The sequence below is a fragment of the Alosa alosa genome, chromosome 18, assembly GCF_017589495.1.
Source record: "Alosa alosa isolate M-15738 ecotype Scorff River chromosome 18, AALO_Geno_1.1, whole genome shotgun sequence".
NCBI lineage: Eukaryota > Metazoa > Chordata > Actinopteri > Clupeiformes > Clupeidae > Alosa > Alosa alosa.
Window position 1 is genome coordinate 13,975,345 of NC_063206.1, and position 27,893 is coordinate 14,003,237.

The 27,893-nt window shown below is 43.4% G+C and overlaps 1 protein-coding gene across 5 annotated transcripts; it reads right to left on the minus strand.

Annotated features, from left to right (window-relative positions):
- Positions 1-4,372: 4,372 nt before the first annotated feature.
- On the minus strand, positions 4,373-27,295 carry LOC125311528 (pleckstrin homology domain-containing family A member 1-like). 5 transcript variants are annotated; one of them, XM_048269687.1, is made up of 13 exons: positions 27,104-27,295; positions 20,065-20,254; positions 19,563-19,619; positions 19,015-19,060; positions 15,976-16,073; positions 14,813-14,944; positions 13,844-13,972; positions 13,086-13,154; positions 11,204-11,268; positions 10,934-10,997; positions 10,752-10,841; positions 10,131-10,201; positions 4,373-7,483 (listed from the first exon to the last, which is right to left on the minus strand). In XM_048269687.1, exons 2-13 carry the CDS (start codon positions 20,206-20,208, stop codon positions 7,117-7,119), a joined length of 1,332 nt encoding a protein of 443 aa, XP_048125644.1. In that variant the 5' UTR covers positions 20,209-20,254; positions 27,104-27,295; the 3' UTR covers positions 4,373-7,116. The 5 variants fall into 5 exon arrangements, with proteins under 5 accessions (XP_048125644.1, XP_048125643.1, XP_048125645.1 ...); XM_048269686.1 differs by having other exon boundaries at positions 13,844-13,975; XM_048269688.1 differs by having other exon boundaries at positions 7,243-7,483; positions 10,064-10,201; positions 13,844-13,975.
- Between the last annotated feature and the right edge of the window lie 598 nt (positions 27,296-27,893).

Here is a 27,893-nt window from a genome sequence, read left to right on the forward strand (position 1 = left end):
TTTGCAGTGCACACAATACGCAAGTTTGCATAGGGCCTGGCGAAGCGTTTATAAATGCGCCCCCAATTCCACATGAGCCGGCACGCTTTCTCACAATATAAACAAGCGCTGTGATTGGTGGCTTTGTGAAGCTGAAAAGAAAGGAGGGTTCGGTTCATCTTTGTCTGAGAGGCGTCCCCATCTTTGTCTGAGAGGCGTCCCCTTACGCTGTGCACAATTCCGGATGGTATCAGATAAACCTTGAATCAGAAGGTTATGTAATGTTATGTTACGTTTAATGAGACAAAACCTTAGCCATATGGGCGAGGTCCCCAGCACTGCCTTAAACGTGCAATTTGGGATCATGAGGGCTTTCTTTTTTTTTTTTAAGAGGTGCACTAGGGGCTACAGCATATATATATATATATATATATATATATGCTGTAGCCTAGTGCACCTCTTACAAAAAAAAGAAAAGCCCTCATGATCCCAAATATATATATATATATATATATATATATATATATATATATATATATATAGAGAGAGAGAGAGAGATAGATAGATAGATAGATAGATAGATAGATAGATAGATAGATACTTTATTGATCCCTAGGGGAAATTCAAGAAAATTCATTTCACACTCATTTAGATTTTCTGGAATCCTTACCTTTGAAATTGCTTTATTATGAAACTAATGTTTTGATTAAGACATAGTTTCACAAAGTAATATTCCAAAATGCAATTCAGCACTTTTATGTCACAATCTTACCCATGATCCATTTAAAACTGAACTGTTGCCATTGACCTATTATTTCATATAAAAGATCTCTGCAGATCTCTGAACTTGGCTTTGGGTTAATGTTTGTCTTTGATCTGTTCTCTCTCAGAGTTATACTACAGCAAATCATGTGATTTTCTTTCTACTGTGTAATCCTATGCATGTGATAATCGGATGGATCTGTCATACGTCTTTCTCTCACTAGTTTCAAAGTCTCATGATTTGCTCACATGCAAAGATCACATGTTAACAATCAAATCACAAACAAATATACCTAAACTCATCAATCTTTGGAGAACACAATACACATGGGCTTTGATTAAGGATCTTGGAGTAGAAGTAATCACTGAAATGTAGCTTTTTGATGATGGTGTGCTTTTTCATACTAACAGTCTGTCCCTTTACGTGGCCAAAATAAACTGTGAGGTAATTCCCAAATCTCCAAATTAGTGACATTCTCAGCTGGTTGGTGATGAAACATATAAGAAGTGAATGAGAGTATACATTTAGACTGGGCACAAGAGAACAAAATCTGTGCCAGACAGTCTTGGTGCAATTTAAGATCATGTGTTTGCATTCTTTATTGGTCCCAAACACTCACTTACTCAACATCTCTTTTTCCTCTCTACTGCGTGCCAACGCACGCACGCACGCACGCACGCACACACGCACGCACGCAATGGGAGAAAATTCAGTTTGTATGTATTATATGGATGGGATTCCAAGTGTAAAATAGACTAATTTATGTACACTTCAACACATATTATGGAATATGGCATTCCAGACTGGTGAGTAAAATAATATCCCATCTATTTATTTTGGATGGTCCAGGGATATATAAAACAGTCTGCAAAAATGTAGAAAAAGGGACTAAGGACTCTCCTGTGATGCTTTTTAATCAGGCATAATGACATCATACTAAAGAGCGTACAGAAACCTTAAGTGAAAGTAAAAAAAAACAACTCCAGGATTTAAGGCATACTTTAGGAGAGTGGCAAACAGATCTATTATTTGTGGTATCAGTGGTGTCTGTTTTTACCTAATAAAAACTGTGGAAAATTAAATGACCCTTAAATGCAGATTTTGGGAACATGTGCACACTGGGGGTGGGAATTCAGGGGAGACATTTAAAACGAATTTGCGGTCTGAAATAATGCACACACTGACCAACAAATTGCAGTTGTGTTTTCATGAGGCTTTGTGTCTAGAGGCTTGTATACAGTATACTCCAGCAGGGAGGGACCAGGAGCCCCGGCCATAAACCTGTTTCTTACACTGCGATTGGCGACTGGCCCAAGATATTTTACTAACAAGGTTTTAACGAGGCTATTGGATGATTAGTAAGGCCCCTCCCACAAGCCCATGAAAATAACTAATGGTCCCTGTTGCTAGGCAGTGCTGTTCTTGACTGAACTTGTCACTGTATTCCAAACCATGAATATCTTTAAGGCATCATGTCTCTGCCACTAATAGTCGCTTCATAAAGGGGAATGAGTAATTCTGCTGGTTATTTACATCCAACGATATGAACTCAGTCAAGTCATATTGCACGTCACGTTGACAAGCGACCATGTGGGTCGCAGAACTCCATTTAGCACCATGAAGAATGGTCAGTGCTTCAGTTGATACAGGCCTAGTGCTGATCTGAAAAAGTTTTCTAGCTACTGTAACAGTGACTTAAGATTCCCTTGTTAGTACTGTACAAGCAAAAAGAAAAGACTGCTAAATCATTATTGATGGTTAATGCTTGGGAAGGGGCATGGTTGGGTTCAGAGATGTTTTCTCAGTTACAGACACTGACGTAGTCTTGTGGAGGGTCCATGAGGGTGTGATGCTGTTCAATGTCATGCATGTCTGAAAAGCTATGCTTAATTTCTTCGTCTCAAAGAAAGCAAGACTCACATGAGGCGGGTTATTCCAGATGGCTCGAGAAAGAGACAGACAGAGAGAGACTTGATGTGTTTTTCCAGCACTTTCCTTCAGCCATGGAACCCGCATGGATTTCGCTGTTGTCACCTGCCATGGTCCTCTGATGTAATTGGACTTAGGTTAGGTCATACTGCAAATTCAGCCTCCATCATTTCTGGTTAAACAGAAGACAAAACTGAGAATGATGAAAGTATTGAGTATTTCCCAGAAATGTTACAAAAAGAATACCCATTAAACATGGCCACAGGTGCAGGTTAAAGTTGCAGTTGGCAACTCTGACAGATTGAGGGTATTTAGCCAAAATTTTGAATGTTTACAACTCTCGTGCCCCTCCCCCACTACCACCGAGCACCCTCTCATCAAGTTTGTGCTCGTCAGTGCGCACCAGGCTGCACCAGACTGTAATTGACAGTCAGATCTTACACAGCCCTGCTCTGATTGGACCAGAAAAAACGGGAGCTGTTGTAAAACAAATAACAGGCTCTAGGTGGAGGTAGAAGTGCGTTTTTTTTTCTTTCTAAAACCGACTGATTTATGTTGTTCTGTCGGAGCATAGTGTCGCTTTCAGTGAATATAATCAAAAAAATCTTGCCAACTGCAGCTTTAATCCATCTAATGCACAGATACATTTCAGTGACACTTACTGTATGTTGTCTAAGCCGGTGTTTCCCAAACTGTGTGCCATGAGGGCTGTGAAGGCGTGCAACAGGAAAATAAATCCACATTTGCCCAAAATTGTTGGCTTTTGAAATCACATTTTATAAAATCGCTTCTAAACCTGACTTGTTAATCTGACATTTTACACATTGTCCATCTTTCTTGATACTTTTATTTAGGCTTATATTGGTCAAGGAACTTGCATAGCCTGGCCTCGTCTGCCTCGTATTTCAGCTCATTTTCAGCTCACAGGGATACTAGTCTGGCTCCTCCTAATGTGTTTATGTTTAATCAGAAACAACAGGGAGGATGCTGGTTTCGCAGTTGAAAGTGACTGAGATAAACAGCACTAAGAAGAATGTGTACATTTATACAGCAAAGGTAAATACATGTATGATGCAGGTTATTATCAGTTTGTAAAGGTTAGGCAAAGTTGGAAGTACGGTAATGTTAGGAATCTCTGATCAACATTTGAAATCACTGGTTCAGCCTAACCAAAGTTAATGCAAAGTGTACTCCATTACAATGCTAGGGTTGGAAACATTTGCCAATGGGGAGTAACCAGACTCTCTTCAAAGTGAAACTAAGTGAGCGGGACTGGTGAAACCTTGCATGCAACTAACAGCCAATCACACCTCAAATGCTGCACAACAATATACGATGAACCTTACTCAACCCCTTCTGAACAGAAAAAAAGCAGAAAAGCAGAGCAACAGACGGATGGTAGGATACAATAATGCTGGAGATTCCTGACATTGTGTGAGTTGTTTGGTGGCAGGGTGCATATAAACAGCAACTAACTCATGTTGTGGCTTTTTTATGCTTAATATCATGGTATTGTGCCATGAGATGTTCCCAGAGTAAATACAGTGAGCGAAAAAAGTTTGGAAAACACTGGCAGGATTTGCTGAACAGGTGCAACATCCAATGCTATGGCAAACACACACCAAGAGATGGCAGCACAGTCTTATTTCCAACTACTGCTGGTTTTTATGTGGCCCATATAGTTCAAAGACTCAATTGTTTGAATTAAAAAATGTTTATTCCTCTTTTTGTACCATAGAATAAATAACACAAAATTAACAAAAAAAATCAGTAACACCAGTTGTGTTGAACCGAGTGGAATCAGGATTAAAACAATTTGATTATTTTTAAAAGTAGAAATTACGCAGGCACTTTTTCAGACAGTAATACAGGTTTTGCAGCAAACTCACAGACCCTATTAAAACACTCACACAAATAAACTCATACAAGCAAGGGGCTGCTTACTTCCACATAATTACACACATATAGTTTGGCAGGGCATGTACAGGCCCATGTACAGCAGTAATCTAGAGGAAAACAGTGGAATACAAAAGGTCCTGACATGAAACCAAACACAGCAGTATCTCCATCCAAATACAAAAAAACGGTTTGCAGTCTATATGGTCACAGACACCAATGGTATGATCGTCAATGGGTATAAAATGGGCCAATCACACAACAAAGATAATCAGCTGACCACATCCAGTCCTGCTGCTGTGACAAACACAAGAATTTGTACTGGTTAAATAATAAACCGCATTTCAGTTAAATGGTAACAGAATTAGTGGACCTCTTCAATGGAACTGTTGTCTTCCACTCTCAGTACGTCAACAAAAAGTCATCAACACGTCACTTGTCGAGACAATGCGTGTTTAAATACTCTCATACCTTTAAAACACATGTAAAATGCTTTTTGTGCCTTCCATTCAGCGTGTTCATGAGCAGAAATTATATCGAAAAGGTGTGAACCATTGCCATTTCATTGGCATCCATTTCACTCAAGCCTTTGTACAGCTTTCTTGAAACCATTGAGATCACAGCAAATGCAAGCAGGAAAGAAAGACAGCCTAGGATAACAGAACATCTGAAGAAGGCAATTCAGTATGCCTTTGCTGGCACATGTAACACAAATATATAAACACTTGGTCAATTCTCCTGTGCTCAATATTTTAAAAAAGTATACAGAAGTAGAGCAAAAAAACACAAAACACAATCATGGAATCCACATCAAGTGCTAGACATGGGTTCCATGGACATTGAAGTTCTCTTCGCCTCTGGTTTAGTCAGTAAAAGTAGGAACCATCAATCTAATGCAAGATTAGATTTTTAAACATTGTTATAAATCTCTTTATTAAGACTCCCTCAAACCAATGAGCTGCCACTGTCTTTGATTGTTTGTTTTGCAAGCCAAAGCGACTAGTCTGCAGCTTGTAGTTTGTAGAGTGTACCACACACACACACTCTTCGCCCCGATAGGTAAAACATACCTCCACTGAGGTAGTCTTCAGTTCGGAGTTTTGGGTACTTCCGTACTTTCTCTCTTTGTGCTTTCCGCAGTGAGCTCAAGTCCAAGCAGACACGGTCCCAGGATGATGCTTGTTCTGCACCCTTCATTGCTGGGCATGCAGCTATTGGGCTATTGGGGTCACAGTGCAGGGCTATACACCAGACCTGTACGCATGCTCAGCCAGTATGCATTTTTGGTAGCCTATTTATCATAAGAGCTAAAGGCGTGCTGGGGTAGGGGACTTCTTTTCTGGTACGCAGTGACACTCAAAAAGTTGTTGCAAAAATATATATTTTAATTCCTCACATACTGCCTTTCATTTTAAATACTGTATTCAAGGTTCCAACTTTGATTGGCTGAACCAGAAACTAAATACAGTGACTTTCACGGTTTTCAAACAGTAGATTTTAGAAATTTTAAGGGTAGTACCTATAATTCTATATTTACAACACGGGAAGATACATCTGTTTGTTTTCAATGTTAGCTTTAAAATCTATATGAAATATAAGCCAGGACAAAATCTGATTGTTAAATTGTGTGTGTGTGTGTGTGTGTGTGTGTGTGTGTGTGTGTGTGTGGCATGGCCCATGATTAGTGAGTAATTTAAGGCTGTGAGCTGAGCATGTACAAAACACTTGCCTGCTTCATTTATCTGTTTAATGATAGCATATTTAATATATGGTTAGAACAAAGTTACGGTAGAATAAACTGGTGACTAACTGCTTGGGTTTTTTAGGGGGTTATTTTCACAGCTTTTTGCCTGTGTTGAAGTCCTGGCTTCAGATCATGTCAAGCAAAGAAAAAGAAATAAAAATGTAGGAGGAAAAAAGGGATAGACAGTTCATTCACTCAAACAAATCTCTCTTTCCACATCATCAGTAAGAATCCTAGAAAGGATATGTTCTCAGTGGACAGCTGTCTGTCCACATTGCCTTTAAACTATTTCCCCCTTTTCCAGTCCCTTCATTACCAGCCTTTTCCTGCAGCCTATAATCTCCACTGGCCTCCCTCTGCAAACCTACTAGCAGCCTGCTAGCCTACAGCAATCACACATTGGAGTCCTGCCATTGCTATGGTTCAGGGCTGGCAGCACGGCCACTATGGAAGAAAGCCTGTCCAAATTTGAAAAGATAGAATAAAATGAGAGGGGTCGGAAAGAGCACCCCAAAGTATGTGCTGATCGGTCCTTGACGACCATCCACACTGTCTGTTAGCTTGCCTGGAGGACGATGCAAGTGAAGAGCCCCCATTGTTAATGAATCCCCCCAAGCTTCTCCAAACTCTTCTCACCTGACAGGCCAAGACTTCTCTCTCCATGATTCCAGTTTCGTCTATCCAGTCGCCACACTCAATCTCTCCAACTGTGTTTTCCACTCCCATTTTCTACCAACAACCAATGCAAGGGGAGGGGTGTGTGTGTTTTGTGTGTGTGTGTGTGTGTGTGTGTGTGTATTAAAGATCAGACCAAACTGACAGGCAGCTCAGCATCATCCAGATCCAGGGGGGGCTCTGTGGAAGGGCATGGCTCGAAGCTGCTGCGGCGGCGCCACGGCGACTCGTCGTCCTCCTCCTCCTGCTCTTCCTCCTCCTCCATCTGCTGCTGCTGCAGCTGCTGGCGGCTCACTTGGAGAGACGCGTCTCCTGCAGGGACAGGCGGGCCTGCGGCCGGGGGAGCGGCAGCAGGCTCATGAAGTGCTCGCTGTCCCAGGCCAGGCCGCGCGGCACCTCGCCACTCGCCGCAGGGTGGCACGCCCGCCGCCGGGCGGCTGAGGGGAGGGGCCGCACGAGAGGGAGCGGTAGAAAAAGGAGGACCCGACAGAGTGCTCCTGCATGAAAAAAAGAAGAGAGAAAGACTTATCATATGTATGCTAAAGTTTGATATCTGTACCATTCAGTCTTTAAAATATAAACATCTACGGAATAGCTAAAATCCTCTATGCTCATGAGCTTGTTAGAGAAGTCACAATTGGTTGAGGGGGGAATGACTAAGGACATCATAGGATACCGGCACTTCCACATGGTAGCATTTTTCCGGAAACCTCTCATTTCTCCACACATGTACAGCCAATGAAATAAAAGGGCTCACACTAGACATTTAATATGCTGGCAACATGAAATTAAACGGATCGTGATCTATGAAGTGCTTTCCTCCACCCCTACCCAGATACCGCGTGCATCCCAGTCAGCAGATATCTTGCTTACAAGGCCAGAGAGTCACAGTGTGTGAGAGCAGAGGGGGAACTAGCAGTGGAAGAGCAGCACAATCCATTAAGGGTTGGTGGTCGTAGCAGTAGCAATAGTTCTAGTGGCATCAACAGCAGTTGTGGTAGTACCAAAAGCAGTGGCAGTGCTAGTAGAAAAAGCAGCAGTAGTGATGGAAGATAGGTAGGTCTGGTAATAGCAGCAGTTGTAGGAGTAAAACCCTCCTCGTGGTAGCGGCCATCATTGTCAAGGTCTGAGAAACACACGTTGTGGAGTTGTCAAGGCTGTGGTTAGTCGCAGTCGCAGGAGCAGCCATAGACTTAATTATGGTAGTTGTGGTAAGTGAAGTCAGTTGAGAGCTAGCCGAGTAGCATTGCGGGTTGTTGGTTTTAGCGCTGTCGTTCCCGTAGTAGCCAGTCACAGTGATTGCAGCATAGGCAGTGGTGGTAGCAGTCGCAGTAGCAATTTAGAAACGGTAGAACGGAAGCGGCACAGTGCTCATTTTTGAGTTAGTGTTTCTGTATTAGGCCTCCCTTTCTGAAAGAGAAGAAGGGGTGTAGAAGGAAGAAAGAGAAAAGTGTGAGAGAGAGAGAGAGAGAGAGAGAGAGAGAGAGAGAGAGAGAGAGAGAGAGAGAGAGAGAGAGAGAGAGAGAGAGAGAGAGAGAGAGAGAGAGAGAGAGACAAGGGAGGAGGGGAGACAGGACTAGTGTGAGAAAGAGAATAGAGCATACAGCTGCTCATGTAATGAGTTTTGCAAATAGAAATGAAAAGAGTCGCAGGGAAACTATAATGTGACATTGTTATTGGATGAAAATGACTAAAACCCCCGGTACAGGCCCTGCCCCCGACGGACAGACCGTAAGCAGAACTAAGTGAGTAAGTGAGCACACACACGTACTGTATGTGTACTGATTAGCTTCTTATGATAACTACAAACCTTCATCCAGTGGTCTGAGGTACGCAATCCCATTTTAACCCACAGACCGACTTACAATGAGGTTCCACATTGTGGCTGTGGCAAATCAATGTGGGAATAAATTGGTTGTGTGTCGATTTTCCTGTTCCTCTTTATTTACCGACATTATTTAGAATTGTAACAACCTTTTTCAGTGAAGGTTAGGTTTTGAGAGGCTCCAATGAGTTTCAGTCAACAGTACGTGTGAACAAATAACCTACTACTTTTGGGAGCACACATGATTTAAGTATTTTCTAGGTATTGAGCTTACATTGCTTTGAATAAATGTCTCAATTAAGAAAGGTAATTTTTTGTATGCTACTTATATTAATGTAGTAGGAGAGGCTCTTTTGATATCAACAGTTATCAAGTCTGATGTTAGACTATTTAAGGTCATATCAGTACAGACCACAGAGGATACATTCACTTGATTAGGCTTACTATATTTCACAAAAAAATACATATGCATAATACAACTAATTGTTTATTCACCATCATGGTTTACTGATGAGACTCAAAGTGAGGAAAAATGAGAGGGTCCAGTCCCTCCAGGATCTTGCAAAGGATTATTTGTTTGTTGTTGCCGTTAAAAAAAGTGATTTTCAGCTAAATCAAATCAGCTGCAAATAATGTTGAAATATTGTGGTAACAAGAGGAAATGTCTTCTTTAATTTCTTTTTAAATACTTCAATTTGAATTTCTGAAAATGCAAAAACGCAAAATCTGGAGGAACTGAGAGTTGAATAATGGTAAGACAGGGTTTAGGGGAAAACTCAGAAACAATGCACCAACATAACCATCTCTTCCAACTCCGTCCAATAACTAACGCAGGAAGTAGAAAAGGGGAGAGGACATGGGTTTGTTGTGATGCAGAGAGTATCTGCTAGTTTGGTTGTGGGGGGGGGGAGATTGTTCACCTTGTTAAAGTGAAATATGTGGTGTGACACTTTGCCGTTGGGGTGTAAGCATTAGGGAGAGATGGGAGATCAGGTGATGACTGCAGGGTAGAGGGAAGGCAGATGTAGGCTCATTAAGTAGTTAAAAAAAGGATACACCCTTTACAGCAGAGACATGTTTTACCCATGTTGGGTGAGGAGGAGAGACAGTATTGAATTCAGGCTGAATGACAAAAGAAAGACAAAGGGGAACATAAGAGGAGGAGGAGGAAGAGGGGAGAGGAAAGGGGTGCTGAGTTTTGAGCGTGGGAGCGTGTGAGATGGCGGGCACGGCTGAGCTGCACTGAAATCACCTCTAAACCACAGGGGAGAGAGAGCAAAGGCCAGAGAGGCGGCTTTGAGGTAGCGGAGCTCACATACGTGCTGCCTTCAGCGACGCGGGCCCAATACCTCTGAATACAAGGGTTCGAATGCCGTCTGGCCTGACGCATCTGAAACAACACAGTGCAAAGCCGCATTAGAAAAGAGAGAGAGGTCGGGGCTGTCTGGACTCTGTCAAACCCCTTCAAAAAGAGATAGAAAGAGAAAGAGACAGAAAGAGAGAGAGTGAAAGAGAGAGATAGAGATGGAAAATGACAAAGAACAGGAGACAAGAGAGAAGAAAGGGCTGTGGGTTGCATCTGCAAGTTTTTTTTCCCTTTCTCAGCAAGGACCATGTTGCTAGCACTGACTTCTGTCCTTCACCTGCTGCAGTCAGTGCACACTCACTGCCACATCTCCCATTTCTGTGTGTGTGTGTGTGTGTGTGTGTGTAAGATAGTGTGTGCAAGTGGAGGGCACAGGTGGCACACACTGTGGAGGGCAAAAGAAGCACGCATGGACAATGAAGGTCATTTGAATAAGTCATTTGGTCACATTCATTCATATTCAAGATAAATGCTATATCATAGCATGAATTTGTGTGTAGGTGCCCATACAATTTATGTGTTTATGGCAAGTGTATGGGCGTGTGTGTGTGTGTGTGTGTGTGTGTGTACATACTGAAGCGGCTGTTCTGCCAGGCCCTCTCTGGGCTACGATGGCCCCTGAGATGGCTTTGATCCAGCTGTGCATCTCCTCTGGGCTATCAGCCTGTGGTGGACAGATGATGAAGTCAGGAAACTAAACGACACTGTCTTGTTAAGAACGCTGTTACGCAGTGGTACCACTTTAGGACAGCTCACCTGGATGTAAAAGGTTCTGGAGGATGTGACTACTTCAAATAGATTGTCTCTCATCATTATGTCACTGTAGATATATAAAGAAATGACATGTTGCTCAAGTTTATGATGACAAAACAGGAATAGCTCAACCGTGATAAAATGAAGGTGGTAATGACTTTTTAATATAGGACCCTAGAGAGTTGTCTGTGCTTTTTTAATTAACAGTAATAATATAGGGAAGAGAAACTCCATCGGTTGATGATATCAGTGCTTAGATTCTCACTTCCTCACCTCTGCTTGCACTCCTGAACTTTGTGGACCTCCTTCAGCGCGATCAGACGCAGAGGCTCCTTCTCCTGTCAGGAAGGGAGAGGGTTAACAACATATCACGCTCACTTATTTTAGCCTGAGGGCTGAGCTACACCAGGCACGGAACTGAAGCGCTCCGTTCGCGATGCGTCTGCTGCAACAATTAGCTTCCATTATAATCAATGGAAGTAGCTACACCAGACGCAACAGTGGGGCGACAAAAAAAAAAAATTAGACCATTCATCTAAAATGGATTTTTACGCGGTCGCTGAACGAACGCTTCAGTTACGCTTCTGGTGTAGCTCATACCTGAGAGCAAACGTGATGATAATGAGGGCATAAAGAAGGGTGCGTGTACATGTGCAAACACAAGCACACACACACACACACACTTCCTATAACGCATCTTGAGCTCAAAGGTCACACGCTCAATGCAACAAGACACCCACAAGACGGAAGTGAGAGTATTATTAAATAAGTCTTGCAACAGAGACAGGAGAGGTAGTATGGGTTGGTCTCTGGAGTGATGGCACCGTCTACTGTAGTTACCAACTAAAGCTGAAACCATCATGGTCCAACATAAGATTTCCCTCCCACTGGCCCCTCGGGCCAGTACATCTGATTGTGCTGCAACGGAACGCTTCAGTTACGCGCCTGGTGTAGCTCATACCTGAGAGCAAACGTATGATAATGAGGGCATAAAAGAAGGGTGCGTGTACATGTGCAAACAAACACACACACACACACACACACACACTTCCTATAACGCATCTTGAGCTCAAAGGTCACACGCTCAATGCAACAAGACACCCACAAGACGGAAGTGAGAGTATTATTAAATAAGTCTTGCAACAGAGACAGGAGAGGTAGTATGGGTTGGTCTCTGGAGTGATGGCACCGTCTACTGTAGTTACCAACTAAAGCTGAAACCATCATGGTCCAACATAAGATTTCCCTCCCACTGGCCCCTTGGGCCAGTACATCTGATTGTGCTGCATTTATTTCAGTGCTCGATGTGTCATGCATGCAGTTGTGACATAAACAGGACTCTGATGTCCGTGGGCCTCTGACATTTTCAAATGTTTGTGATTTTGGGGTCATGTCATCAAAGTTTTATCATCATAAATTTAAAGCCACCTGTTCAGACAAATTCATTTGAAAAAAATACAAAAATAAAAACGTCAGCTGTTGTAAGTGGCATCAGCCTCAAAGCAACATTGCAGGGTAAGAACACTTCACAACATGTAGAGACTTGCCTTTCTGAGGATAATCTCAGAGCACATATGAACACTCCCACTCAATGAAGAGGTGGAATTTCAGAGGCAAAGTCCTTTGCATGTTCTGGCATGTACTGCAGCATGCATGTATATGTATATGCATATGCTCATGTAAATAGCCTTCCAATGTATTGAGTACATCAATCTCCACATACACATACATGCTACAGTTGTGTTCAGGTCCTGATAATTATATCATATATATAAATTTAATATATAAAATTAAGACCACTGCACATTTTTCTGACGTCATCCTACGGTTGCTGAGTGACATTCGAATGAGTTGACCGTCATATTCAAAATTAAGAGACCACTGCATATTTGAATATGGCCGTCAACTCCTTCGAATGTCACTCAGCAACCGTAGGATGACATCAGAAAAATGTACAGTGGTCTCTTAATTTTTTATTTAGTGAAAGTATATATATACACTTTCACAGGTCTGGAAGGCTACTCAGCCACTTGGTGTTGCTGGGACCAGGGATCAGACATGTTTGGGTGGGTGGCAGGTGACAGTGCCATGTGTGGGAGGGAGACTAAAGACTTTTTGAAGTGCTGTGGGAATTGAAAGAATGAAAAGAACTCACTAGATCAGACTTGAAGTAGCTCAAGGAGTTCTCCTCCAGGATGAAATATCTACGCTTCCAGTTCTTCATCTGTTGAGTTAAAAGCAAAAAATAAAACAAAAATCACAACTTGACGTTGTTAAAGGTGTTTTTTTTGTTATACCCTAAACAACGCAATAATCTTACCATTCAAATAACTTTGTATTCAGAGAAACAGCATAGTGAAAATATTTACCATCTACTGCCACAATGTCAGTTAAAGCAACAATTTGGACTTTGTTAGGTATACTTTTAAACAACCACTTTTGGTACCATGTTCAAATTCATTTTGATGGAATATGAGTGAAGAACATACAGACACCCTCATCACTATGCATCAGATAGTTCTGTGACTCTGGTCAGAACACCGCAAAAATGCCTTCATAGCACATGGCAACAATATTGCCAAAAGACACCAGTTGGAATGGAGGCAAGCTCATATCAGTGCAAACAGGACTGTTGGAGGTGTTTTTAAAGTTGTATTTTATGTGGTGTCTATAAAGTTGTATATGCTTTCTAGGTAGATAGCTCACAAGTTTTGGAGGAAAACTCCAAAATGCTCTTCTTGACGTCAACCTTAACCAAAACTGCAGCTAAACTAAAACCAAATCTTGCTGCATAAACCAATTGAGGCTTTAACGACAACAACCACCGTACTACATGGTTGAGTCAAAGTCACACCTCCAGCCTAAGTTTCATCAGTAAGCCAACTGCTGCTGTCGGCCGCGTGCGGTGCTCACCACAGCTCCTTGCTTGACGCAGTAGCCGGCCTTGAGGATGGTCTGCTCCTGGGCTGGCCGGTAGGGGTGCTGGCTGTGGGAGCGCTTTAGCGCCTCCCGGTCGGCGCCGTTCTGGCCGTCTGCTCCCTCCTGCTGAAGAGTGACGCGCGCACACACACAGGCACAGGTTATCACACTCACAGACACAAATATATAGTCCTCAAACTTCAGCATCTCACTCACCACCACCACCAGATAGAGGCAGACATGCAGGTACAGAGATCACTCATGCAGACACAAACATACAGCAGACAGACACACCCGACCTTGCCATCATGAACAGACACAGAGGCAGACACACATGCTCCGCATCACTGCCAGACACATGCATCAGCATGACTGACATACTTCAGCTGGGTTTCCACTGAGTCCATTTGCATATCCTATGGGCATTAAATGAAATTTGGCTTAAGAATACCTTCATTGGTTCAGCTGTGTTATGGGAATTGGGCTGTGCTATGTGGGCTAATGTAATGGTAGCCAGCTGGTCCGTAGCTGGTTCTTCCCTACTTTTCTTTCTAAGACTACAGTATCTCCTTTGACCACACTTTGTCTATTGCTTAAATTTCTGGACGCTCATCCTCTGGTAGTAATATTTATTATAGTATACTATAGTTACCTAAGGTTCCCTTTTACAATGTAGCTTATTCCTCATTTTGTAAGTCGCTTGTGATTTAGCTTCTGCTAACTGACTAAATGCAAATGTACAATGTAAATGTAAAAAGTTGGATGGAAACCCAGTTTCAGACACACCCAACAAACTCCACATCACTGACAGACAGACACCCCACAATTTACCCAAGCATCTCAACATAACTCAGCCCCTTCTTCTCAATCCTCTGGCCTGGTTCACATCAGAGACTGAAGAGCAGGTAAGCACACACATCCTCCACAAATGATAATCCATTGCCTTGAGAGCAGCGACTGTACCTGTGTCTGTGTGATGATGGGGACCCCTCCTATGATATCAGTCCTGTAGGAGACCTGCTTCCTGGAGCCCAGGGCCTCACACTGGCCTCTCTGCAGTTCACCTGCCTGGGCTGCCTCACAAGGCTTTGGCACCTGGACACACACACACACACACACACACACACACACACACACAATTATATAATGCACACGCACACACACTTTACAATTACTTCAGTCATAGAGTATGAGTGGTGTGTGCGTGTTTGTCTGGCGGTTATTAGCTGGTAAGTTGAGATTCCCCTGACTGTAAAGCACTTTGGGAGCCTTGAAAAGCACTATATAATGTGGCACAGTTGTCGTTGGTACATTAGTCTATGTGTATGCATTCTGGTGTCTTCAAGGGAGTTTGCATCACTTGTGTGTGTGTGATTACGTAAGGGTGAGTACAAGCACATGAGTGTCTATGTCTGTGTGTCATGTGATTGTGTGTGAGAATTTGTGTAAAATTATGTAGTGTGTGTGTGTGTGTGTGTCTGTGGGAGAGGGGTGTGTGTGTGTGTGTGTGTGTGTGTGTGTGTGTGTGTGTGTGTGTGTGTGTGTGTGTGAGCATGTGTGAGGTCAGCTGAGGAAGTGATGATGCAGGAGCGTGGTCCGTGTAAACAATACAGCATCCTGTTGTGCAACCTGCGGGTGTGTTTATGTGACATAGAGGGTCTGAGCCACTTTCACAGTAAAGACAAGACAGACAGATGGATCCAGACAGAAAGACATAGAAAAGAGTAATAAAAGAAAGAAAGAAAGAAAGAAAGAAAGAAAAGAAAGGAAGGAGGGAGGGAAGGGAGCTAAATGTGAAAAGGGGTGAACAGAGAAAAAAAAAAAGAGGGAAAAACAGTCGCACACAAAGGGTGTAAAGAAGTAACAGAATGATGAACAGAAGAGGGGAAAATTAGGAGGAGGAGGAAGAGGAGGAGGAGGAAGAGATAATGGGGTGGGGTGGGGTAGCAGAGTGTGTGTGTGGAGGCATATTTGTGCTGGCAGCTGGGTGCACGGAGGCCTCTAATTTCCCCACTGTGAAGCCCGCTCCACTAATCATAGATACCAACACATTACACACTACATTCACTCACAGCAAGGACAAATAGGAACCAAGGCCTGTGTGTGTGTGTTCACAAAATACTCACAGTGATTTTGGTTGCATTGTTGAGTGCATTGACCCACTCCACAAGGTCCTGCTGATCATTCGCCTGCAGGAAGAACTTCCTCATGCCGGCGTTAATGACTGCAAACACAGGGAGAGAAGGGGAGAGAGAGAGACAAACAGAAACAGAGGGAGAGAGACAAACAGAAACAGAGGAGAGAGAGAGAGAGAGAGAGAGAGAGAGAGAGAGAGAGAGAGAGAGAGAGAGAGATAAAAGTTGGAAAGGGCAATCAATGGCCATTCAGCTCAGCACATTTTGAACTGGGGAAAGCTGCTTGTAATTCCAGTGGGACACTTTTCAACTGAGCACCTCAACAGTGGTCCATTTCAGCCCCTAAAGAGTTCACGCCTAGGACAGCGCTCACACTCCCAGTGCACATCTCTCCACATTCCCCTGCAGCGCTCCGCACCGCAGAGAGTTCCGCGCTGGCTAGAGGGTTGTGGAGTGAGAGCGCACATTAGTTCTGAGTGAGTGAAAGTGCCCCAGAAAGAAAGGGCCTCCCACTCCTGTTCTGTCATTTATTTTCTGCTCACTCCTTCTTTGCTGAAGTAAACTCGGTTACTAAAGGAGGGGATGGAGGAGGGGCGTATGGTGTGAAGAGGTCTGCAAGCACAATGGAGGCCCTTCTTCCTCCATGAATGTAAATTAGTACGAGAGAGAGAGAGAGAGAGAGAGAGAGAGAGAGAGAGAGAGAGAGAGAGAGAAAATGGAGAGACTGAGCAAAGGAGAGAGAGGGTGAGATGGGAGGTCAAAAAAGCAAGGGAGAGGAGAGAAAGAGTGACAGACGGAGAAAACGAGAGTGAGTGTGGGCGAGTTAATGTGTGCAACCATGCGTGTAATGGGACTGTGTGACTAAGGTTGGCAGTGTAGGTGTGCATGTGTGTGTCTGTCAGAGAGAGAGAGAGAGAGAGAGAGAGAGAGAGAGAGAGAGAGAGAGAGAGAGAGAGAGAGAGAGAGAGAGAGAGAGAGAGAGAGAGAGAGAGAGAGAGAGAGAGAGAGAGAGAGAGAGAGAGAGAGAGAGAGAGAGAGAGAGACCATGTGTCCGAGTGATACGAGAGCATGTGTGAGGCCTTCTTGTTAGTTGTGTGGTGTGTTTTGATGCCTCAGGGTCAGCCAGGCGTGTTTATCTCAACATTTATCTCGGCAGAGACCTAGTTACATTTTAGCCCAAAATCTGTGGAGGGGAAGCATGCACAAATGAGCCATACTGCCTGGCACAACCAACCCATAAAGTGGAACTCGAGATTCCACACACACACACACACACACACACACACACACACACACACACATCCATCCACCCACACACACACACACACACACACAGACACAAACACACACACACTCACGGGTCTCTGTGGTTGAGTCACTGTGCATAACCCACTCATAACTCATGCTTTTGGCCTGGGCATCTGTATGATTCACACACCGTCGGCTTTGCGGGCCTCCTTACCGTAAGGCACAGATAAATAGCCAAGCAGCCCCCACCACCATAACAACATGCAAACAGTGCCACTCCATAAGTGGAAACACATTTGGGTTCGGAAACACAACAATGGCAACGGACATGCACGCTCAATTCAGATTAAATCACCACAACAGACTCACATTCACAATCTTCCACTGCACATCCAGATGGCAATGTACAATGACTATTCTGAATGAACACATCGAAACCATCCATATGCATGGCTTACAGTCAAGACACTACTGAATAGAACATTACAACTAGGTTACTGCAAAATAACAATAAAAAAGCACATGAATACTGAAAGAAAAATTGAAAGAGACCTGGTACAGGTCGGGGTTAATCTATTATCCTGATTGACTGAAAGAATGACACAATGATACACGTGCACTGCAGTCAAAGCCGTTTGCCTCACATATGGATGGCGATGTTAACTACCTTCAACTCCATGTGTTCAGCTTTTACCACCATACCGCCAAGAAAGCATTCACCCAGAACCCCTTGCTCTAAAGGACATTTTGTAGGTAATGGCAGAATCACACCTTAATCCAGATTATTTATAAATACTCTACACTAACAAAGAAAAAATTCTGATGAGGATGCCAGCATCTTGTGAGAGATGGTTGTGTGTTTGTGTGTGTGTGTGTGTGTGTGTGTGTGTGTGTGTGTGTGTGTGTGTGTGTGTGTGCATGCGTAAAACACTTAGAGAAGTGTGTGTTAAAATCTATGTGCACTGCCAGGCAAGTGTGTCAAGCATACCATGCATGCTTTAGAGAGATTCCTGAATAAAAGTGTGTACTACTGTTTAAGTTCCTTACTAACAGCAGGTGTGCCCAAGGGCCAGTCCCCTGCTCCCTGTCTGGGCAGCATGGAGGAGGAGGAGGAGGAGGTGGAAGAGGAGGACAGCCGGGTCTGGCCCTGCCTGAGACGACACCACTGTTGATAAGACCAGCAGCAGAGGACGTCCCGTCACGTCCGAGGAAATCCCACTGTGAGCCTTTGTATGCCTATATGTGTGTTCACACACATGTTCGTGTGTAACAGAGAGTGCATGATTGAGTGTGTGAAAGTTTGTGTGGGAGTGTGTGTGTGACAGAGAGAGAGAGAGAGAGAGAGAGAGGGAGAGAGAGAGGGGGAGAGGGAGAGGGAGAGAGAGAGAGAGAGGGGGAGAGGGAGAGGGAGAGAGAGAGGTTGCATGTCTGAGTGTTTGCAAATATTTATGTGCGGTGTGTGTGTGTGTATGTTTCTGCATACGAGGGTGACTGACTGTGCAAGTGTGTGTGGGACGAGGACGGCCAGAAGGAAACGGGAGCGTGTTTGTTAAACAGAGCTCACTGTGAAAAGGGTCAACACTGAGCCTGGGCCTGGGACTAAGCGGGCAGCTCATCGCACCCCCCTCCTCCACTCCCTCCCCGGTTTCCTCTGCCGCTGAGAAAACCAGCAATACCAGAACACACCCACGAGCCACAGGATGAGCCATACGAGGCCTGTGTCTTTGCATATTCTCACACACACAGACACAGACACAGAGGCTCGCACTGTACAGTACTCACCGAAACAATACTCGGCCTTTGGCCTCAGCTTGGTGGCATCACTGACCTGAAGTAAAAAAAGAGAGAGAGAAGAGAGGAGGAGGAAGAAAGAGAGATGGAGAGAGAGTGAGAAAGAAAGAAACATAGAGAATTCATCATGACAGGCGTTGGTTGCCTTCAATCCAGCAGGAACTCAATGATACACACTTTCATTGAGCAATGCCAAAACTACCACAAACCCACCAATGCCATAGTTAAGTTACATCAACAACAAAAAACGAAAACACAGTAAAAATAGGTTCTATGGGTCAGACGATGTGAAGAGGTCTGCAAGCACAGCAACATGTTCTAGTCTCTTGACAGCAACATGTTCTAGTCTCTTGAAGGGCTGACACAAAGTTGGTGTTAAATAAAGGATGCTCTGCAGACTGAGGCTGAGACAGAGACTCAGAGACCACTACCAACACATTCTTCCAAGGAAGAGGCCTTACATAATTTACACTGGGCTGTGTGATGATGGTGGGATAGAGAGAGAGAGAGAGAGAGAGAGAGGGAGAGAAACAACTCACCTTGGAGATGTAGGTGAGCTTAAGTGAACCCTGACAGGCTGCACCTATGGGCAGATTCTGTCCAGACATAAAAAGAAAAAGTGTCAGACAAGAATGCAAAATGTAGTTCACTGACACAGACAAAAAGCAGAGGACTCTCAAAATAGACATTTATGTATTATTGATAAAGGGGATTCTCAGAAGACAAGACTATTGTGACAGGGTTGCACACATGTTTAGTATGCCTCGGGTGATGCTCAAGGGATGCCAGGAATGTACAAGTTAAGTCAAAGCTAAAGCTAAGGTGCAATCTAACATTTGAGACAAGATGCTTATCATTACACTTTTTATTTTTATGTTCATTTTTTGGGCAAAATATATGTTTAATTAAGATAGGCTAGTAGCAATTTTTTTTAAAAATAATATTAGGCCGAAGGTGTGCAAGTGCTTCACAGCATAGGCCTAGATATCACGTCAAATTGATTTTATCTGCATGCAACTTCTCCAATGACTGGCTGCTCACCTGTGGGTTGTCCATGTACCAGACGAGACTCCCCTGCAGCCCCGTGTCCAGGATGAAGTAGCGGCGCAGGAACTTGCCGCTGCCCTCCTGCTCCTCGATGTCCAGGAAGCCACAGATGCGATTCTGCCGATCCACGTAAGGCATGGTGCCGGCTGCTCATGCCACAAGCACGCAACGTCGCCAGCAAATGCTGTAGTGGAGGCAAGACGACACAGGGCACTGAGTGTCTCGCAGCGGAGAGAGAGTGAGCGAGAGAGAGAGAGAGAGAGAGAGAGAGGGATGAGATCTCCCTCTCCGTCTGGCTCTGTTTTCTTTTCTCCAGCTCTCGCTCTGTTCTAGCTAACGCTTTCCCTGCTTCTCCTCTGCCTGCCTGCCTGCCTGCCTGTCGTTCCTGTGATTCCTTCCTACCATGCCTTGCTCCACACAGCACAGTTTGGGGCTGGATCCAAACGGCCACCCGAGTCTCAAGAATCCCATTCATCGATTCAATGTGTGTGAATCACACAGCAGACCCACGTCACATACCCCAAAATCTCTGGAGATCAGTATCAAACAGGTGGCGTTCCAGGCAAATTTATCAGTCTAGATAACAGACCTACTGAGGGTAGACCTACAGACTGGAGCCTGCATGCGGGCCTGTAAGTCAAAGAGAACTGCACATACCAGCTGTGTCTGAGTGCAAGGCTAGTCTTAGTGTACTTACTGTACCTACCAACATGGACATTAACCTACTTGAGCCACAATGCTAAGTTGGTCAGTGATATTACCCAAAACGAGAACAGCGTCAACAGCAGGAACAGCATGTGTTATGTCACCATGACCACAGATGATTGCTGGAACAAAATGTCTGCTTCTGGCCAATCTGCATATTCAGCAAAAGAGATAACTCACAAATTATATCAGGCGTTGATACAAAAAAAAAAAAGCTAAAATCACTCAATACACTATCGGTTTAAACAGACAGCCTTGCCACCACCCCAGACCTGTAAACTCACAGGACTAATAACACACATCCGCCCTGCACCCTTCAAGACCTGAGTAACAGTCTAGTGCAGATGGGACCTACCCACGCTGGGGCCAGGCTGAAACAGAAGGAGCTGGAGAGCACAAATGGTGAAAGTTGCAAAGAAAGGGTGGAGTGGTGGTGGTGGTGGTTGCGGGTTGTGGGGTGGAGGTGGGGGGCATGAGGAGGGAAAGACTCAGACTCGCACACAAGACAAGAGTCTGCAGCTGAGTGGGCGGAACAAGGGCCAACAGTGTGAGCACGAGACGAGTGAGAGCGAGGAGGAGGGAGGGAGGAGAAGGGAGGGAGGGAGGGAGGGAGGAAGAGCAGGAGACAAGAGAGCGAGGACAACACTTCTCTCATTTATAAATAGCGAGCGTGAGGAGAGAGACACAAGCCAGTGGGGCGACAGGGAAAGACACGTCAGCCTGTGGATGAGGGGGACGGTACTGGACAGGACTGAGGGAGGTGAGAGAGAAACAGAGAGAGAGAGAGACAGGAGAGAAAAGAGATAGAGTGATGGAGAGTTAAAACACCCTCTGAATTAAACAATGCTCCCACAGACAGATAATGGCAGCCGTATCTCCTTCTAAGACTGCGGGCCTGGACACTTCAGGCCTGCGAGCAACAGAACGATGATATGGAAAAAAGGAGAAAGAAGATGAAGCACACAAAGGGCTTGTCAAAGACACAAAGGCAGCTGTGTCACTGTGTGTGTGTGTGTACTGTGTGTGTGTGTGTATGTGTGTGTGTGGGGGGCAACAATGGAGGGGCAGAACTTTAGCATGATTCATCCAGAGGCCCTCCTCAGATCACATCGTGCCACGTTCTGGGGCCTCGAGTATAAAGCGGTCTCTTGTCTGCCGGAATGTCCCCCTGCCCCACAGAGTGTGAGGGTTGGCGTCACCCTGACGAAGGAGACATGGACGTGCCCACTGCCCAATGATTGACTGGAGAGGCAGCCCCATTATCCTCTCATGATAACAGGACGATTCCAAATTGAAGCTGGAGGCTCTCTGTCCTCATCTGTTAGGACTGTGGGTGTATGCCTGCCTGTACCTTATCGCTTACAAAAGTATTCTCCTACACACACACCCTCACACACACACACACACACACCTCATCTGATTTGGAGAGGAGACAGGGAGGAAAAATAGGTCAGGTTTAAATAAACGGAATGAGTGAAGTCACACTAAGGACATCAAAGAATGAGGAAGTGAACACAATTTTGGTGTAATGACTGCAATGTAGTCTCTGGATGCACAACCCCACTCTTTATCACAGCACAAGACTGGGTTTTTATCAGTACGAGGTAGAACTACAGCATTCAACATTCTGTTATGTTGTTTAAGTTATGCGAAAAACATGTTTGAGAAAGTTCAATCAAAGAAATATTGCCTTAAAAACAATCCTACCACCAGATGTTGTGCTGTGCAAATTATCCCTGATCTTAAAATGAGTTATTCTTGAAAGTGTGTCACCTGAGAAACAGCAGACCAGCTCAAGAGGTGTGTTAAGGAACTGGAATACGGAGGAAATAACAGCACAGCATTAGCCTAAACACATGCTATCCTCACATTTTTGAAAATACAAGCAACTAAAGCAATAACACATCCTTCTAACACAAAGGATGCAGTAGCTCAATTGCTTAACAAAATCACAATGCAAACTGCATACAGTGTAACCCTAGGGGTCATTGCACATCAATTCAACCAGGGCCCACGCATTTAGGTCTCAAAAAAAATCTGAAAAAAAAAAAATGACCAGCTGTACCTATGTTACCCAGGAGACACACTGCAAAATTACTTTTATGTAAGATCAATACTTTCCAAGTTATAGCTAGTTTTACAGGGAGAGGGGGGTGTCGATTTTGTTTAGCCTCTTTTTTTTTGTTGTCAAAGTTCACAAGCCCATACTTCAAGAACTAAACCATGTAGGAAGCTCAAATCAAAAAACATAAACAAAAATGTCAAGCTTGGTCTGGATGATCCTGCATGGTCATAGCTGTCCCTCAAAGTTGATCAAAATGTTATTGGAGTTTTTGGCTGTGCTCTGTTCGGGCTTTCAGAAGACATATTTGTACTCAACATAGGTTCTTAATTTATTTTCCTTACTGAGATAAGTAGAAACTCTCACAAAACACTGAATAAAAAAGAAATTCCTTCAGGGTCTGAACAGCAGACCTCACAAGTCTGAAAAAATACTTTTGAATCTCATTTTCAGAGCACCCTAACATCTTGTGGGAATGTACGAAGATTTAAAAAATCTTTCTCTTTTCCTTTCCACCCTGAACATGGGCAAAATGCACCATTGAGATCAATATGTTTTGTATAGCATTGATGGCCATTTGTAGTGTGGAAAATAAAAATGGAAAAAAGACGAGTAAAATTGGTGTTCTAAAAAGAAGGAATTGTGGAGAATAAAGAAAACAAACCTCTCCTATGAGTGGGAAAAAAATATTGAGAGAGCAATATAATATATAGAAAGAGTCCTTATTTTTCTCCTTGTATATAATACTGAGAGGGCAATAACTTGTATAACTTGCAATACATTATTGATATACTGGCATCAAATATCAATATTTTAACTAAAATATTAAATTCTATAATTCATATTTAGACTAAACAGACTAATCCGGCGCTTATCAAATGAATAAGGCTAATACTGTACTCTACACACTGTTAAATTAGCTTCATATTTTAAAGCAACACCAAAGAACTTTCCCTCTGTCGCACGCACGCAATTTGTTTATCCAGCACCGGCTTTGCAAATAACGATTTCCACAGACAAGGTAGAATATGTTGCACAATTTATGAAAGTACGATGTATTGCGACATCAGATGCAAGTCAAATTTGTAGTTTCTTATGTCTCAATCTATCGAACTACAGATCCGCTACCCGATCTGGCAAACTTACATAGTGCGGTTATAGCTGATAAATGGCCGCAAAGCGAATGCAGAAGTGCCGTTCACCCTGTTACAAGTTGATGAACCACTGAAACGATTTTGGAAACATTATTTTAAGGTACAAAAAAACTCTTTAGTGTTGCTTTAAGAGGCACTAGACCTAAGTTAAAATACTATGCACTTTGTACACTGTTTCAATTCAGTTGCCAGTGAATGCAGTGAATACATCCATAATTCCAGCTTGTTGACCTTTTCTTTACTCTCATTACTCTGAGCAAAATACTGGGACAGTATTGATGCACATGTCTCATACAAAAGTGTGACATATCGGTGCATGTGTCGCTTGTCAGGAACTCTTGGCTCGGTGAGCACAAAAGACACAGGCTATAACAGGCTATAACTTTCCATTCTGAAGTCTTCGTATCAGAAAAGCACCTCAGCTTACAGCACACTGCATGTGTGGGAGGCTATTGTGTTTGACTAGAGCGCAACAAGAGGCAAGCCCGGTCATGTTCACCTCCAACTTCCGTAAAGCACACCAAAAAGAAGTTTGAGAAGAAAATCAAACTCAAGCACAGGCCAAATGCACAGGCCACTGTACAGGCTACCACCTTGACTTTCAAAAGCTACTGCAGCAAGGTAGCTTTCAATATCACACATTACCATTACAAGGCTGTGCAAAAGATAAGCCAAATAAATCACCTAGACTGAACACACCTTCTACATAACTCTAGAAAAGCCTGTCTTTGCATTTAGAACTAAAATAGTTAGCGGCTTAAGGAACCCCAGGGATATCAGCTTTTTGTTCTACTCATTAAAATATTGCTAGCAGGAAAGTAATGCGTCACCATTTAAATGATTTTGCAGTGAACAGGGAGAGGCAGTGGGCATGTTGGAATGACTGAAGGGGTAGACATATGCGTTTGCAGGGTGAAATGCAGCCTGCATTTTTATTTATTTTTAAATCTATCACAAACAATTCCAATGGCATGAAGGGAGACGAGTGTCCCAGATGAGCCCAAAACACGACTGAAGTATGTATGTGTGTGTGTGTGTGTAGGGGAGGGGGGATCTTTTTGACCTACTTTATACAACATTGCAGAAGGAATCAGTAGTATGCAAGGCTGTGGATGATTGCTGTGTGTGTGTGGACGTATGTGTGTTTGTTTGTTTATTATTACATTGGATGACTATTTGGACAGGGTCAGGGAAAATAGGATATACTTGCTCTAATCTCCTAATCTTGCTGAGTAATTCCATTCATCCCGCTCTTTAATATATGATTTAATCCCTTCTATAGCTTTCTCCCTCCTGAATGTTACATAGCTAGTATCTGCCATAACCTAGGCCCATGTTCTGAATGTCTTCAGAATAAAGGTCTCTAACACACACTTCTTACTCTTCTCCTCAGTTAAAAAAAAAAAAAAAAAAAAAAAGAATTCACCCTAAAACCCTCCCTGAGCACCAGAGAAGGTAATCCAGACCTGCCCAGCATCTGAATAGTATGTAATAGTAGCTGTGTGCATTTTCTTTTTTTTTCTCTCTCTCTCTCTCTCTCTCTCTCTCTCTCTAAAAAGACCTCTGCAAACAGCCAGCAACAGCACAAGGTGAAAACCAGGTCAGCATTAGCTTCAGGCCCCAAATCCAAACTCTGCCTCTCTGGCAGTTGTTAGGCTGGGGTCAGCCAAAAAAATATATAAGATAAAGCTAGCATAGCACTGAACAGGCATGAATAGCAGTGTTTTGGCTGTTTGAATCCAATAAACAAATAGAAAAACAATAAGGTAACGTTGGATTTTCCCCTAAGGAGAAGTCTCTTGTGATCGTGATCTCAAATATCTAAATGGACAAAATTATGACAACAGACTTTTCAGCAGTGCTGAACAACAGTTTGCATTTCACTACATTCTACCTGTCTGTGTAATGTCTCTGAGAGACCAGTGTGGCTTGCCTAGTTTGCAGCAATAGGTGTGCATGGCCAGGCCACCTTGCAGCCCACGTGAGTTTCCTGTGTTTTGCTGTGAAAAGGAAGGAAGTCAACTTAGGTGAGCTTCTGAGTTAGATGTAAGGTGAATGGTATGTAAATGGTAAATTCTTGCATTAATCCCATCAGTAAACTTCTGACGTGGACATACCACAAAGGCAAACTAAATGATTGTCCACTTCAGTACAGGTACATAGATGTGAATCTATCATAGTTTACCACACAGCTTATATTACAAGACACATAGGTCAGGATGTTTAGTATTTGGGTATGGTGCTATGATTTTCTATTTAGCAAGGCTTAGTCAAAGCATGGGAGTGCTTTACCTAACAGATGCATTATCAATGTTAGATATGAAGTCGTAAAAAGACGGGCGAACATGATCGATAAATGTATTGCATCTCAAAAGTCACCACAGCAAAAAGAGAACTTGTCATATCAATATCGCTGTTAACTATTACAAGCACGTGTACACTACACACACGATATCAAAACAGTGATACTTTAGAACCAACTTTGTCAACCTCACGAACTAGCAACCACACAATTTACAAGTTAGCTTTTCCTTTATTCTAGTCTTTCCAACATCTGTTGTGGCCTGATTACTTGTGTTTGAGACTTCCCCAGCAGATTCACTTTAACAGTGCTTTCAGGACGAACATCACAATCTGTAAACATATGGAGCGAGACTTACTGAAAGGCTTTAATCGCCAAATCTCTGTCCAAAGTGAGATGGTAACTTTGACGTAAACCGTACACAAAAAGTTAGATTAGCCAGCGTTTGCAAATGTTATCCTAGCCAACCTCACTGGAGGGAGAGCTAGCCCTAGCTCCCTTGCACGATAGCGATCACTGTTAACGTTAACCATAACCAGCTCCTGTCAAGACCCATTTCCACCATATCTATAACATAATTTCTATGTAACGTAAAACAATGTTGAAACGGTAACTTTTCAGTTTCCTTAACGTGGTCGTATGGCGTACCTTGATAGCTAGCTAACTGGCTACGCAGCTAACGTTAACTTCTGTCGCAAGTTTGAACAAGTTCAAAATCAATGCTAAATCTGACAACAGAGGAAGCCAGTTTAATAAATTTTTATAAACAGTTTACACGAGTGAAGACGCTAGCGTCAGCTGGCAACTTACATGGTTCTGTACAACTGAAGAAGTTGGGTAGACAGCGTGTATAGGATTTCAGCCCATCTCCCGTTTTCACCTTGGTGCCTGCGTGAGCGTGCCTGCCCTGCCTGTCTGTGCGGTGGCACCACAGCACACTAGCGTAAGCTCGTTGAACTGCGTTACGTTTACAGCGTGCTGTATCAGTAGTAGACAGTCTGATCTCCGAGACTATCCTACTATCAATTGACATTAGACCTAGGTCAATAAATACAATGTGCAATAAACAAGGGGGAAGGATCAACATTGGGACAATAAAGATCAGTAACGTATGATTTAAAGACTAACCTACATTAATCAGAAACAGTAGGCCTACAACCATGTCACCTGCATTTTCTTTACTTTAATTCGGCCATTTTGCTTAAAGTCTAGAATATTGTCTAATTAGGATCGATCGTCTATTGGCAGTGATAGTCAAGGAGCATCTGTGAATGGAGGTGCGTCTTGGCGTCTCCTACCTAATTGCACCTAACCTATAAAGTTGCTTGAGATTTTAGGATAGTTGAAGTTCAGTTGGTCTACACAGAGTGTAATTCTGTTTCTGTTACAGAGTGCCATCTGTTGGTGAAAAGGGGGCTCTTTTACCATCGAATAGCCTATAGGGGCCCTAGGCCTATCAAACAGCACAGCTCTCTATGGGGCTAATGATGTCATCCTCAATTGGAAAGCCTTCATTGTACAAGCAAAGGCAGTCATAATATGCATCTTACATAATTTCCTTGTGTAGTCATAGAAATTAGGCTGTGTAATGTGTGCTGGA

Coding starts and splice junctions, on each gene's coding strand:
- LOC125311528 (XM_048269686.1), bottom strand. CDS start 20,208: ATGCCTTACGTGGATCGGCAGAATCGCATCTGTGGCTTCCTGGACATC. Junction 16,074..19,014: donor AAAGGCCGAGTATTGTTTCG/GTGAGTACTGTA, acceptor CTGTGTTTGCAG/TCATTAACGCCGGCATGAGG. Junction 14,945..15,975: donor ACAATGCAACCAAAATCACT/GTGAGTATTTTG, acceptor GTGTGTGTCCAG/GTGCCAAAGCCTTGTGAGGC.